The sequence below is a fragment of the Hyperolius riggenbachi genome, chromosome 10 (assembly GCF_040937935.1).
Source record: "Hyperolius riggenbachi isolate aHypRig1 chromosome 10, aHypRig1.pri, whole genome shotgun sequence".
Classification (NCBI taxonomy): Eukaryota; Metazoa; Chordata; class Amphibia; order Anura; family Hyperoliidae; genus Hyperolius; species Hyperolius riggenbachi.
In genome coordinates, this window is record NC_090655.1 from 42,986,054 (window position 1) to 42,999,965 (window position 13,912).

A 13,912-nucleotide genomic window follows, 5' to 3' on the forward strand; every position below is an offset into this window, starting at 1 on the left:
GGAACCGGCCCGCGGCACGCCTGCGTATACGGTTCCCGACTGCGGGTTTGACCAGATTGAGAGAGAAAGCAGCCTTAGTCAAGCTAAAACAAGGCTGGGACCCCTCAGAACACCTCTCACTGCCACCACTAGCGGTTCGCTAGACACTTCCACTCTGCTGTCGAGTCCTCAGCGCGCACTCCGCGTTTTCGTATTTGGGTCAGCTTTGCGCTTAGGCCAAATACAGGAACGCCACGCACCCACACACACACACACAGTTGCAATCTTACACTGTCGTGAAGCAAAGACCCACTAACAGTCGTTCCGAACGATACTGTTAGCCACTCTGCTGTCGCTACTCGCACTGGCGTTGTTCGTACGTTGGGTCAGCTGCGCGCTTAGGCCAACGTATGACAAACGCCCCCACACACAATGCAATTACAATTTCATACGGTAGTGTTGCTCAAGCGTACAATTAGGCATGAACTTATACACGGTTACACTTCAGTCTCTTCTAGGCTATGAGTGTTAGTTTAGTACGGCAGAAGTCAAACTTATTAAATAATAATTTAATATTCTAGAAAAACATAGAACAATGCAGAACTTAATATATACAAAAAGATTACAAAAAACAAAGTAAAAATGTTACAAGATAAAAGTTACAAAAATAAGAGGTTACAAAGATAACACACACGGACATTTGCGTAAAAATAAACGGGGGAAAAAAGAACGTTACCAGCTTAGGTTAGAACGTTGTTTGACGGGAGGACGCCGTTTCGACCAGGAGTCGCGATCCTCCCTAGCTATTCGCTACCTCCGAGAGAAGACACCGGTGGCTGTCCTGGGCCAGCTTAAATAGTCCGAAGTGTCCCCTGGGGCATTTAATGTCCTGCCCCCAGGAACTAATGCAGTTTCCCCGTTTGTGACATCACCGAACGCTTGTCATAATCTTTCTTGTGATATGCAAACTTCAAAGGGGTTCCTGTTTTAGCTTCTTGAAGTTTGCAGAATTCAATAGGTGAGATTGTATCCTATCAGACATCAAAAAGCTTCCTCCACATTATTTCCTTGGTTAAAGTGTATTTTCGCACATACATGAAAGGATGGCCTTTTGGTTACAGGTAGCAGTTTGCCTGTAATCCTGTAGACAGACGCAGACAATCACACCTGGGACAGTAGATCAAAAGTGACTGCTAGTGGCTTAATGAGCTGCTTCCTTGCCTATTGAAGGTGACTGGTCGTATTCACTGAAGACCTCTTTAGATGCAAATGTAGGTCTAGTGACCCACCCACACAAATACATGAACAGTCCATGAATCTAGCCTGCATATCTACACCTTTGACATACCACAGCAGATATAAAAATAGGAAAATGAAAATATATTACTGTATTATCCTTAACAGCATCAGCACCCCAATATATCGCCACAGTAGCGGAAATACAGTGGCTTGCAAAAGTATTCGGCCCCTTGAAGTTTTCCACATTTTGTCATATTAGTGCCACAAACCTGAATCAATTTGATTGGAATTCCACATGAAAGACCAATACAAAGTGGTGTACACATGAGAAGTGGAATGAAAATCATACATGATTCCAAACATAAAAAAAAAAAAAAAATAACTGCAAAGTGGGATGTGTGTAATTATTTAGCCCCCTGAGTCAATACTTTGTAGAACCACCTTTTGCTGCAACTACAGCTGCCAATCTTTTAGGGTATGTCTCTACCAGCTTTGCACATCTAGAGACTGAAATCCTTGCCCATTATTCTTTGCAAAACAGCTCCAGCTCAGTCAGATTAGATGGACAGCGTTGGTGAACAGCAGTTTTCAGATCTTGCCACAGATTCTCGATTGGATTTAGATCTGGACTTTGACTGGGCCATTCTAACGCATGGATATGTTTTGTTTTAAACCATACCATTGTTGCCCTGGCTTTATGTTTAGGGTAGTTGTCCTGATGGAAGGTAAACCTCCACCCCAGTCTCAAGTCTTTTGCACACTCCAAGAGGTTTTCTTCCAAGAGTGCCCTGTATTTGGCTCCATCCATCTTCCCATCAACGCTGACCAGCTTCCCTGTCCCTGCTAAAGAGATGCACCCCCAGACCATGATACTGCCACCATCATATTTGGCAGTGGGGATGGTGTGTTCAGAGTGATGGGCAATGTTAGTTTTCCGCCACACATAGCGTTTCGCATTTTGACCAAAAAGTTCAATTTTGACCAGAGCACCTTCTTCCACATGTTTGCTGTGTCCCCCACATGGCTTGTGGCAAACTGCAAACGGGACTTCTTATGCTTTTCTGTTAACAATGGCTTTCTTCTTGCCACTCTTCAATAAAGGCCAACTTTGTACAGTGCACGACTAATAGTTGTCCTATGGACAGATTACCCCACCTGAGCTGTAGATCTCTGCAGCTCGTCCAGAGTCACCATTGGCCACTTGACTGCATTTCTGATCAGCGCTCTCCTTGTTCGGCCTGTGAGTTTAGCCTTGTCTTGGTAGGTTTACAGTTGTGCCATACTCCTTCCATTTCTGAATGATCGCTTGAACAGTGCTCCGTGGGATGTTCAAGGCTTTGGAAATCTTTATGTAGCCTAAGCCTGCTTTAAATTTCTCAAAAACTTTTTTTAATAACCTGTCTGATGTGTTCTTTGGACTTCATGGTGGTGTTGTTTCCAATATTCTCTTAGACAACCTCTGAGGCCGTCACAGAGCAGCTGTATGTGTACTAACATTAGATTACACACAGGTGCACTCTACTTAGTCATTAGCACTCATCAGGCAATGTTTATGGGCAACTGACTGCACTGAGACGAAAGGGGGCTAAATAATTTTGCACACCCCACTTTGTAGTTATTGATTTGTAAAAAATGTTTGGAATGATGTATGATTTTCATTCCACTTCTCACGTATACACCACTTTGTGTTGGTCTTTCACATGGAATTCCAATAAAATTGATTCATGTTTGTGGCAGTAATATGACAAAATGTGGAAAACTTCAAGGGGGCCAAATACTTTTGCAAACCACTGTACTTCGCAAAACATTTTTTTTATAAAAACGCATGAAAACCGCATACCATTGCGTTTCCCTTGATTTTCATTATGTGCGTTTTTGCATAATATGCAACAAAACCAGCGGTTTTTAAAACACACGCGTAGAAACTGCATATGCGGTTTTATATCTTTTTTTTCATGCAGCCCATAGACTTCCATTAGCGGCAAAAACGCAGTGTTTTCCGCAACGCTACTATTTCTGCTAAGTGTGCAACCTAGCCTGAGTGTAAACAAGTGAACGTCCCATAAAGAGTGAGGCTCTTGTAAGTAAAGATGGGGAGAGGTGCACCACTTTGTGATAAACAATACAAGAAAATATTGCAGCAATTTAAAAATGGTGTTCCTCAAAATGATATTGCAAAGAATGTAGGGCTTTAGTCTTTTTCATAATTTCATTAAGGTTCTTAGAATATAGAGGAATCTCTGTTCCCAAAGGAATATGCCAAATTCTCAGTACAGGTCGGCCTTCCTAGATCTATCAGACCTAATCGGCCTCAACTATTTTTGACTGATCTGATCGAAACCTGGTACTGTGGCTGCACAGGAGCACAGATTGTAAATTTCACCACACACTACTGCACCTGCGCATAGCTTGTTGGTAGATTTCGGGGGGCACCCAGTGCTGGATCCCTGAGGCTCAAGAGAATGGGGGGGAGCCTCATTAGGATCCTGAGGCTTCCCCCTCCTGAGGTAAGTAACCCCAAGGGGCAGTTTGTTTTCTTACAGATACACTTTAAGTGACCATAAAGTATCTGTTATCATGATATAGGACTGAGTGAAGACAAGCTGTCACTGCTCCACTCTACCTGTATTGTTAACTGGTTTTATCTCACAATTCCTTAACCTCCCTAGCGGTATGGACAGAAATGTCCGTTCAAAAAAACTTGCTGTGAACAGTATAAACATGCATACACATCAATACTCTCCTGCACTGTATACTAGACCCTTGCTTGACACATTTTGGCAAGTTACAGGAAAAAAAAAGTTTTAAAAATAAATTTTATCACTGTTTTCACATAAATCCTGGGGAAATTGAACGCTGGGTAGGTTAAAGAGAACTCAAGGTGGGGTTCTGACAATTCTATCCGCATACAGAGGCTTCATACTGGGTCTGCCTATACTGCCCAGCCTCTGTTGCTATCTAGATCCCCCCTAAGCTCCGGTCCCCGCCCACGTCCCTTTCCTCCAATCAGCGGGGAGGGAAGGGACGCGGGCAGGGACCGGAGCTATGCAGGAGGCAGGGGGAGCAGCAGACTGACAGTACAGAGGTAAACACAACACGCTGCATGTCGACAGCGCGGCTGTGATTTATGGGGGATAGCAGAGCGCAGGGGGGGCTTAGGGGGGATCTGGATAGCAACAGAGGCTGGGCAGTATAGGCAGACCCAGCCTCTGTATGCAGATAGCATTGTCAGAACCCCACCTCGGGTTCTCTTTAATGCTTGGTACACACGATGCGTTTTTTTCCAGTCGATTTCCCGCTCAATTCTTTTTTCTTTTGTTATCTATTTCCATTCACTTCTATGAGAAATCGATCAGAAAAACGATCGAAAATAAGATCGGACATGTCGGAAATTATCTATCGAACCATCTATCTGCCGAAATAAGTATGGTGTATTCCCAGCATTACTAGCCTTTTATTCACTAAATATTATAAATAACTGCTGGCAAGGGATCTGAAGAATTGCTGACAAGCTTTCTCTTTAGCATTTTTTTTCTTCTTTGAAAGACATTATCCATGCCATTGTTGTAACCCACAAATTCAAAGTATTTCAATAACATCTTGTTAACAAATCCCACTTGATCTTTTTTAATGGGACACTAATCTCATTACACATGGTGCTAAAGTTATTTATACCTTCAGCATGGCATATGGCTGTGCGACATCTGAATCTGCTCATTTTTATCACTTGGAGACAGGCTGGTCTGTCATAAGCTTGTTTACAAACCGAGGACATGCCGTTCAGGAGACTAAAAAGGCACCCAGGCATTCCTCACCAAGATCGGTTTCCAAATAACCCCCCCCCCCCCCCCGTGATAAAGCAAAATCATAAAATACTTCGAGACATTATATAATTAGACTGTATTGCCTTTGCCTTAACCCATGACAAACGAGATGATTGCCTTGCCTGTTGATGTCAGTGAAGAGTGGATGGGTACAGAGCAGTATACAGTATAGCATCTGGATGTATGGAGATTACTCTCACCTGGGCTGGAGGAGTCCTAGGGGTCAGTTTACCTTATTTTTATTTTTGTATTAAGGAAAGCTTTATTGAAGCATAAACATAAAGTGGATATACAAACAAACAATGAACAGTACAATATTCATAAAACAAAACGGGGAGCATACACATACAACTTAAGTACAAATCTGATCCACCTGGAATATGGGGGACTAAAACCACCCCACTGAGATTCCAGGGATCATCTCAAACATAAAGTCCAATAAAGTCCGTAAGCTCGCCGAACCTGTATAAAAAGAAAAGCAAAAAGAAACAAATGCTACAAAATAAGAAAAACCATGTCATGTCAAGTAGCATCAGATATGGGTCATGATAACCAAGGAAGGGTTTAAAATAAATAAAAGAAAATCCAGGGGAGGGTCTGTTTACCTTAAAGAGGAACTGCAATCAAGGATTGAACTTTATCCCAATAAGTAGCTGATACCCCTTTTCCCATGAGAAATCATTACCTTTTCTCAAATGAATAACCAGGGGGGGGGGGGTGTCTGTATTGTTGATAAGGTGTTGAAACACCTCCCACAATGTGTGTCAGGACCTAGGTCCTGACTGTTTCCTGTCTGTGAGCCTTGTTGCATTGACTATTTCCAACTGCCAAGCAACCAGTATCTCCCTCTGTGCATATGTATATCGATTAAGAATCAAACACTTTTTCGCCTATTGCATTGTTAGGGGGTGTGGTTATAGATGACGACTGTTGGTGCTGTCTTTTTTTTTTTTTTTCTTTCATGTCTACCAATAGTAAAGATGACGTGCAGGCTGATTGTGGCTCAAACAATATGAACAAATTACATGGCAAATATCAATCATTTCTTGATCTCTCTTCTATGTTTTACCTTCTCACTTTGCAATGTATTGATTTAATTTCCTCTTTAAAATGTTACAGGTGTACACAATGGTTTCTTTTCTCTGTCAGTAGAACTAGCTTCTATAAAAAAAAATTCCTTTAGGTCCACTCCCAACCCGTATAAGTGTGATAATGATGAAAGTAAATGTAGAAGGTTTTTCAACAGTTCACCAAGGTGAGCTTGAAGTAAGCACCCTGAATACTACAGTCCATATATCATCTGAGCAGACAGTTCTTCACCTCATCTGTCTGCAGAATCCAAACTCACAGATTGCACATGTAATTAATTTGTTGGAAGACCCGTTTTTCTATTCGTTTTTTCGATGGAAGGGAATTAGCCTAGAAACTGCCCTAGTTTTGCAGGGCTTTTCAACCTTTTGACTAATTGTACCACATTAATCACCTAAACATTTTCAACTACCACCAATGCAGTAGATGGATCCGATCGGGTTTGGCTTTTTCTACCAGAGCAGAGAGACGCTACTGTGCATGTCTACAGGGAGCTCTTTAGGGGGTCCCGGTACTGGATCCCTTCTACTGAGGAGGAAGGGGGAAGCCTCTTTAGGATCCAGAGCTTCAATATAGGTAGCCTCCCCACCACCACCAGAGAGCTGGGCAGTGACTCACCACAAAATTCAACCGAAAGCCAAATATAGTGTAGTAGGTATTGACCATTGGGATTATTGAAAAGAGTACAATATTATACTCACAAACCAGGGTTACCTCGAGGCAACCACTGTATAAGCAGGTGAGATTATCCTGTCCTCACTCAGGATTAAGAAGTCGCTTTCTGTAGACAGGAGAAAAGGTGAATCCCCCTCCACCAAGGGTGGATATCATTAGTACGTTGAGAAGAACAGAGGCGCCAAAAGGATACAACGTACTGCCTTGTGGAATAGTTCAGACCTCAGATCAGTGGTAACCCAGCTGTGGTGAAGAGACAGCCAGGCAAACGGTGCACAGTGACGGCGCATATACGTCAATACAGGAAGTGGCCGGTGATGTCTGGTCTCTTCTATGCTGATCTGGGGTCTGAAGTATGGCAGGGCAGCACAGCAAGGAGTGAGCGAACTTTGTGGAGGCAGGATGGGACCAGGACAAGCCGCAGGCAGGCAACTAAGTGGCAGGCAAACCTGGTGCGTACCACCTTACCAACAGCAAAGTACCACTGGTAGTACGCGTGCCACAGGTTGAAAAGCCCTGCTCTAACACACACACGCACACACACACTCCAATCCCCATCCCACTTTGAGGAAAAATAATTGCTAAGCAGCACATGAAACGTGGAGGTGACAGTGCTACAGTAACCAGTCAGATTTTTGCTGTGAAGTTTATACTGTGGAGTAACAAACGCATGTGGACATGCACCAGTCAGCAAACAAGTACCGTATATAACTGCTATATATATTGTACGGTTGTCAGGGTAACTAACACCTGGCTACTCTGAACAACGACTGTACCAATCAACCAACTCTTTAACCACTATAAGACCGCCTCACGCCAATTTGGTGATCAGAGTGGCTCCTCTAGGACCGGCTAATGCCGATTGGCATCAAGTCCTGGGGTGGAGGTTAGCAGTAAACGCTCACGCACATGCTAGTTAGTTCCTTGCCGAGACGCAGAGCACCGTGATCAGCCAGCCAGCCCACGATCGTGACTGGCCCACGGTGAAAGAAAAAGCCGCTATTTACATCATACATCGCTGCGGTCTAGTGCAGCGCTGTACAGGGGACAGGTCTGTCACTCAGTTGTCTCCAGGAATGTCAGGGAAACAGATCCCTCTCATAGGCTGATGCCTATAAGAGGCGATCTCAGTGACTGAGGGAGGGGGAAAATAGCATATTTTGTTTAAAAAAACCAAACAAACCCAATAATATTAATAAAAAAAAATTATATAAATCACAGCAGCAATCAGATCCCACCAACAGAAATCTCTGTTGGTGGGCAGAAAAGGAGGCAAGGTTTATTTGGCTAAGTAGTATGGCTGTGCAATCAGGGCTGTGGAGTCGGTACAAAAATCTTCAGACTCCGACTACTTGGTTTATGAAACCACGACTCCGACTCCAACTCCGGATACCCAAAATGACTTCGACTCCGACTCCTTAGTCTAATACTTAACAGGGCTGTGGATTTTGTACAAAAATCATCCGACTCCACAGTTTACGAAACCACAACTCCGGATGCCCAAAATTGCCCAGACTCCGACTCCAACTCCGACTCCGCAGCCCTGTGGGCAATAACCTGTTAAAGCTGCAGAGTGCTGGATTGTAAAAAATGGCCTGGTCACTAGGAGGTTGTAAGCCTGTGGTCCTCAAGTGGTTAAAAAACAAAACAAAAAATTCTTTTAACTTGAATACCACCATTTTTCAGTACCACGAAGGCAAAAACATAACCTTTAACATTTCAAATGGCAGTCTCTAACAAAATGTTACTTTTGGATCAAAATGAGCTTTGTCCGTGGATCATCGGGCAATAATTTAAAACTGTAACCGCCAAGGCTTTGCCCATGCACCGTTGGAACGCGTAGTATTCTCAGTGTCAGTATCCGGATCACTTGGCAGCTATTTTGGAATCCATCCATTGAAACCTGAGCTCGGTCTGTTGATCTTCTCCTTGCTAATGAAAATATTCCTTTGACACTATCGATGTGGCTTTTCTCATGTTTACTTTGTTCTGCTAATCTGTATCATTCTTAGTGGGAGTTCTCCCATTCTGGATGCTGGGCTACATTTTGTACAAGGCATCCTTCACATGTTGCTTTTATCTCTGGTCGATGTCAATGTCACAACAATGTCAGCCCGCTAAAAGCAGTGGTTGATTATGGGGCCCCGTCGGTCACAGGATTACATCACCAAGAAACAAATCTAATTTAAGCTGGGACGACGAGCGTGACTGGGGAGGGAGCATTTAAATGTACAGTAGGCAGCAGCGTTTGTGAATCTCAGGTCATCAGCCTTATTACTCTGCTTCTGGCTGAAGGGAAATATGCGAGAACAGAAGGTGATCTGTGAAACGAAGTACAATGAAAGGTAAGGAATAGAGTACCTGGGCGATCCTTAATGCTAGAGTACCTGGGCGATCCTTAATGCTAGAGTACCTGGGCGATCCTTAATGCTAGAGTACCTGGGCGATCCTTAATGCTAGAGTACCTGGGCGATCCTTAATGCTAGAGTACCTGGGCGATCCTGCAGGCTACCTGCTGTTGATAATAAAATTAGTTCTTTGAACTTAAACTGGCCGCTTTAAATGAGAATCTTCTAGGAGTCATTTTTGAATTGGTAGCACAAGTCTGTGTTTTTGAACACAGATGGAATAATACCAGCAAACTTTATAACACTGTACAGGCGGTCTCCTACTTATAAACCGGTTATATTCCAGGAGTGGGTTTTTTTGTAAGTTGAATTTATTTGTAAGTTGAGTCCTGTATTATACATTAGGAAACGTGCGGGAAAAAATTGAATAATTTACTTTTGGACAACTCTGAATTTGGACATGTAGTATTAACAATGTTTTGTTTTGGTTGCTTTTAATTTGTTATAAACTTCCTTCAATAGTTTATACAATACTGTTACATGTAATGACAAAAATAATGAATCATAAAACACAGTAATGTACATTTTGTGCATGAAGGAGACAGTTGTGTTTGATTTATAGGCAGCAACACAGTGGCGTAGTGGTTAGTGCTCTCGCCTTACAGCGCTGGGTCCCCATTTCGAATCCCAGCGAGGGCACTATCTGCATGGAGTTTGTATGCTCTCCCCGTGTCTGTGTAGGTTTCCTCTGGGCACTCTAGTTTCCTCCCACATCCCAAAAACATACAGATAAGTTAATTGGCTTCCCCCCAAACAATTGGCCTTGGATAATCCATACAATAAACAATACATACACATATGGATATGGTAGAGATTAGATTGTAAGCCCCTCTGGGAGACAGTTATGTGACAAGACAATATACTCTGTACAGCGCTGCAAAAGATGTTGGCGCTATATAATTACTATATACCAGTAATAATAATGAATGGAAAAGTCTAATGCAGGTCATTTGTAAGTAGGGTGCTGCCTGTAATTAAATCATATAACCGATCTGGTTTTTAAGGTCTGATTTTTGAGGGGAAATTATTTAGCCTGCTTAGTGTTTCCGTAAGCATTCCTCCATGCTGCTGTTGGCATACTGAGTGCGGAAGTGTTTGAGGGCTCGTTTCCACTGTTGCGTTGCGGAATCGCCTGGATTCCACCGCGGACGAAATCACATGCGGATGTGTTTCCGCATGCTGTTTTCCCCGCGATTCCGCATGCGATTTCGCATGGCTAAGAAGCAGGCGAATTTAACCATGTCATGCCTGTGTAAATTGTCATAGCAGTACATGCGAAATCGCACGCGAAATCGCGGGGAAAACCGCATGACAAAGCCGCATGCGATTTCCCTATTAAAAGCATTGCGGGCGATTCGCCCGCATTCCAGCCGCACGCGAAATCTGACGGCTCTGCCGTGCAGATTTCCCCCGCACACCAAAACGCCCCCGCACGACGCACAAGTGGAAACAATACCATCCACTTGTATTGCCTATGTGAATCCGCATGCGGTGCCTGCATGCGGATTCGCTATAGTGGAAACGAGCCCTAATAATGAAATCTTCCTTCTTTGGTAAAGCGGTGATTGGTGCTATGCCTGGACAGTGACTGACAGTTTTTTGACTGCAAATAATTATTGATCTTAAGCCAGCTTGGTAAACGCACGGACTGTGAGCAGTTGTGTTTCTTAAGTGCTAACTGACGGCTTAATCATCTTTTTTATTTAATTGCATAGCAATACTTCCTAATGAGGAGGTGAAAGCAGGATTGCTGCTACTTGCAGAGTGCTGCAGTGCATCGCATTCCTGTCACTTCTTTCTAGGGACTTCCTGCGGTTATTTATGCAGCTACACAGTTACTACAAGTTCCCTCTGCAGTGTGTTGTGTTCTGTTGTTACAAATGATTTACATAGTGCTTTGTAATTGTAAGGAAGCAAAGCTAGAGATATGGCCCTTCATTCAATTACCTTTTTCTCTTGAGTTTTCTCCTAGGAGATAATCTCCCCACCTTCTTTTTAAAGGAAACCTGACGCAAAAATAAACTTAGGAGAAAATGATTTGTATGTCTAGTAAAGCTAAGAAATAGAACATTAGTAGCAAACAAGTCTCCTTTTGTTTTCAGTACAGGAAGAGTTAAACAAAACTTCAGTTGTATCTATGCAAAAGAGCTGCTCTGAGCTATTCCACCCACGTGGTCAAATACAGTCCTGTTTTCTGAAGCACTTAAACAGCCAAGAAACAGTGTGAGACAGCTCGAGATAAGGTTCTACTTCAGGAAAGGCCAAAGATTCATTATTTCTGCTTTGTTTTATAACTTAGAGACTCCTGTATCAAAACAAAGGGCCCCTGGGGGGTACTTGCATCGGGAGGGGGAAGCCTCTGGATCTGATCGAGGGTTCCCCCATCCTCCTCCATCCAACGGTGGTCTCGCTGGGCCCTTCTGAAGCCACAGCCAATAATTTGTCACGCTGACCTTCGTCTGCACTGGAGCCGGGAAGGTAAGTATTTACGCGGCAGCCGTTCGGAGTGGCCAGGCGACACCACTGTGGGACCGGGGAAGCCTCAATAGGATCCAGAGGCTTTCCACTCCTGAGGTAAGTACTCCGTAGGGGCCTTTTTTTTTTCGATACAGGTTTTCTTAAAAAAAAAAAAAAAAAAAAAAAAAAAAAACAGTGGTTTTAAAACTGCAACTAAGACAGTATGATGCAATTTTTAAAAAAAAGATAAAAGCTATGTAACTGAAAATAAAAATGACTCCTTTGCTACTTTTGTTCTATTCATTATCTGTAGTACACATACAAGTCGTTATATCATAAGCTTTTTTTCACTTCAAGTTTGCTGTAAAATAATTCCTCACTGTGGAATTGAAAAAGTACCAAAAACTAGGTGAAAAGTATAACCAAATTATTGTGAGTATTTTTTTTTTGCTTACCGGTGGTTTAAAAGGCATTTTATTTCTGTTGTGAAAATTTTACCTAGGAGAAAACTGAGGAGAAAAAGTGAATTGAATAGGGGTCAAGGTCTATTGTTTTATCTACAACTGTGTGGTAGCATGACTCAACAATGGTATTCCTACCCCTTTTTTAAAGCTTAGGAAGATTACTTTATGTGCAAAAATACCATATTAATGATCCGACTGCAAAACGCTTTCCTAGCAGAAAATTGCTTCTGAGAGCAGGAAAAAGATAAGAGGTCAATAGTTCATAGATTTTAGCTCTGGCATACTTCAATGAATGTGTCATTGAGCAAAAACAATAAAACCGTTAAAACTTAAGTCGATTTAAACATAAAATAAAACTGTGGAATATCTTCAGAAGTCATTTTTAGGCGAAGGAAGATAGATACAATTCTTTATTTCATTAGTTTATTTTTCCTCAGGTGTCCTTTAAGGGCGCTTTCGCAGTGCGACATTAAGGTCGCACGTTATAAAAAGTAATAACGCAGACTAACACACAGCAACACAAAGTCTGTGCGACATTCACAGTGCTCACGTTGCGTTGTGTGTAACGTGTAGCAATATTTAGAAAGTGCTGCATGCTGTGCGTTCTCTGCGTTATTAGCTACGTTGGACTGTTTGCACATGCTCAGTAATGTTTTTGATTTTTTTTTAAATGTGATGCATGCGCAGTCTTCGTTCTATCAGTATGCAACGAAAAAGGCGCACCGCAAGACACAACGCAGGGCAATTTAACGTCACACTTCAAATGCCGCATCAAACGCAATGTCCTAGTGTGGAAGAGCCCTAAAACAGAAGGGGTTTGCTATTATCCAGGCTGGAGTGGGCATATGTGGCTTTTTGGTGCTGGGTAACCATAACACATGTCAAGTGCTAGCATGCTTGGGGATGCAAACCTTGCCTTTCTTTCCCCTCTAGCCACAAGATGTGCAACTCAAAAGCCACAAGCTACAGTTGCAAGTCTTGTGACCTTTGCAGTTGCGGTGTGATGTAACTGCAGCTTTGCAATGCGGCATGCAGCACTACAACGCACCACCTATAGTGGTGTTCACAGTGCGGCGGGTGCGTTTCAGTATAATGGCTTGCGGCATTACTGCAAAATGTGCATTAGCAGTGACAGTGAAGGATACATAATTTCCTTGCACTTTATTGTATGCGACACAATGTGCAGATAACGCGCAGTGCTGCTTTCCCATTCCGTAGTGTTCCCGCCGTTACAGGGAACGCAGCACAACTCCCACTAAGAACGTGGCCTTAGTTGGACAATCCTATTCACTTTTGTTTGTAAAAAATATTTTACCTGAAAATTGAAGGAGCAAATAGTAAAATGTAGAGCAGTGTATTTAGTGTTTTATCCTTTGCTGATAGCTGCTGGGCTGGCTTGTGTGTCCGGTGTGTTATCCTTGTGTGCATTGAGCTGTAATTGCTGATACCACTATGGTTTATTACTGCTCATAAAAAGGTTAATAGTTCAGTGAACGTTGACTCTGCAACTGCCTTAAATATTTCTGCGGACATAAATTATCACTCCTCATACAGAAAGGTTAATTATGATGTACAGCTACCATCCATATGAGCAGAATATTGATTCTGCTGGAGGAATTCAAATGCATTCTATATTTTGCTTTTGCAGCACTTATCCCATGTATGAAACGCATTACAACAAAGCAGAGCGGCCTAATGCTTTCAGAGAGGGCTCATTGTATATAGTGTTTCCTGCAAAATGAGCTGATTTTCCTGGGATAGCCTTATGTTCATTTCT

General features: G+C 42.7%; 1 protein-coding gene across 46 annotated transcripts in view; it reads left to right on the plus strand.

Moving 5' to 3' along the window:
- Window positions 1-13,912, plus strand: part of SORBS1 (sorbin and SH3 domain containing 1) — a 351,749-nt gene that overhangs the window by 129,324 nt on the left and 208,513 nt on the right. For 16 of the 46 annotated variants that reach the window (XM_068258084.1, XM_068258088.1, XM_068258109.1 and 13 more), the window contains exon 1: window positions 9,056-9,151. The exons of 4 other annotated variants lie outside the window; for them this stretch is intronic. In XM_068258084.1, the coding sequence (XP_068114185.1) occupies window positions 9,108-9,151 (44 nt within the window). In that variant the 5' untranslated portion in view covers window positions 9,056-9,107. Of the gene's footprint in view, window positions 1-9,051; window positions 9,152-13,912 lie in introns of those variants that run through there. 26 more of the 46 variants (XM_068258100.1, XM_068258097.1, XM_068258104.1 and 23 more) reach the window with 8 other exon arrangements.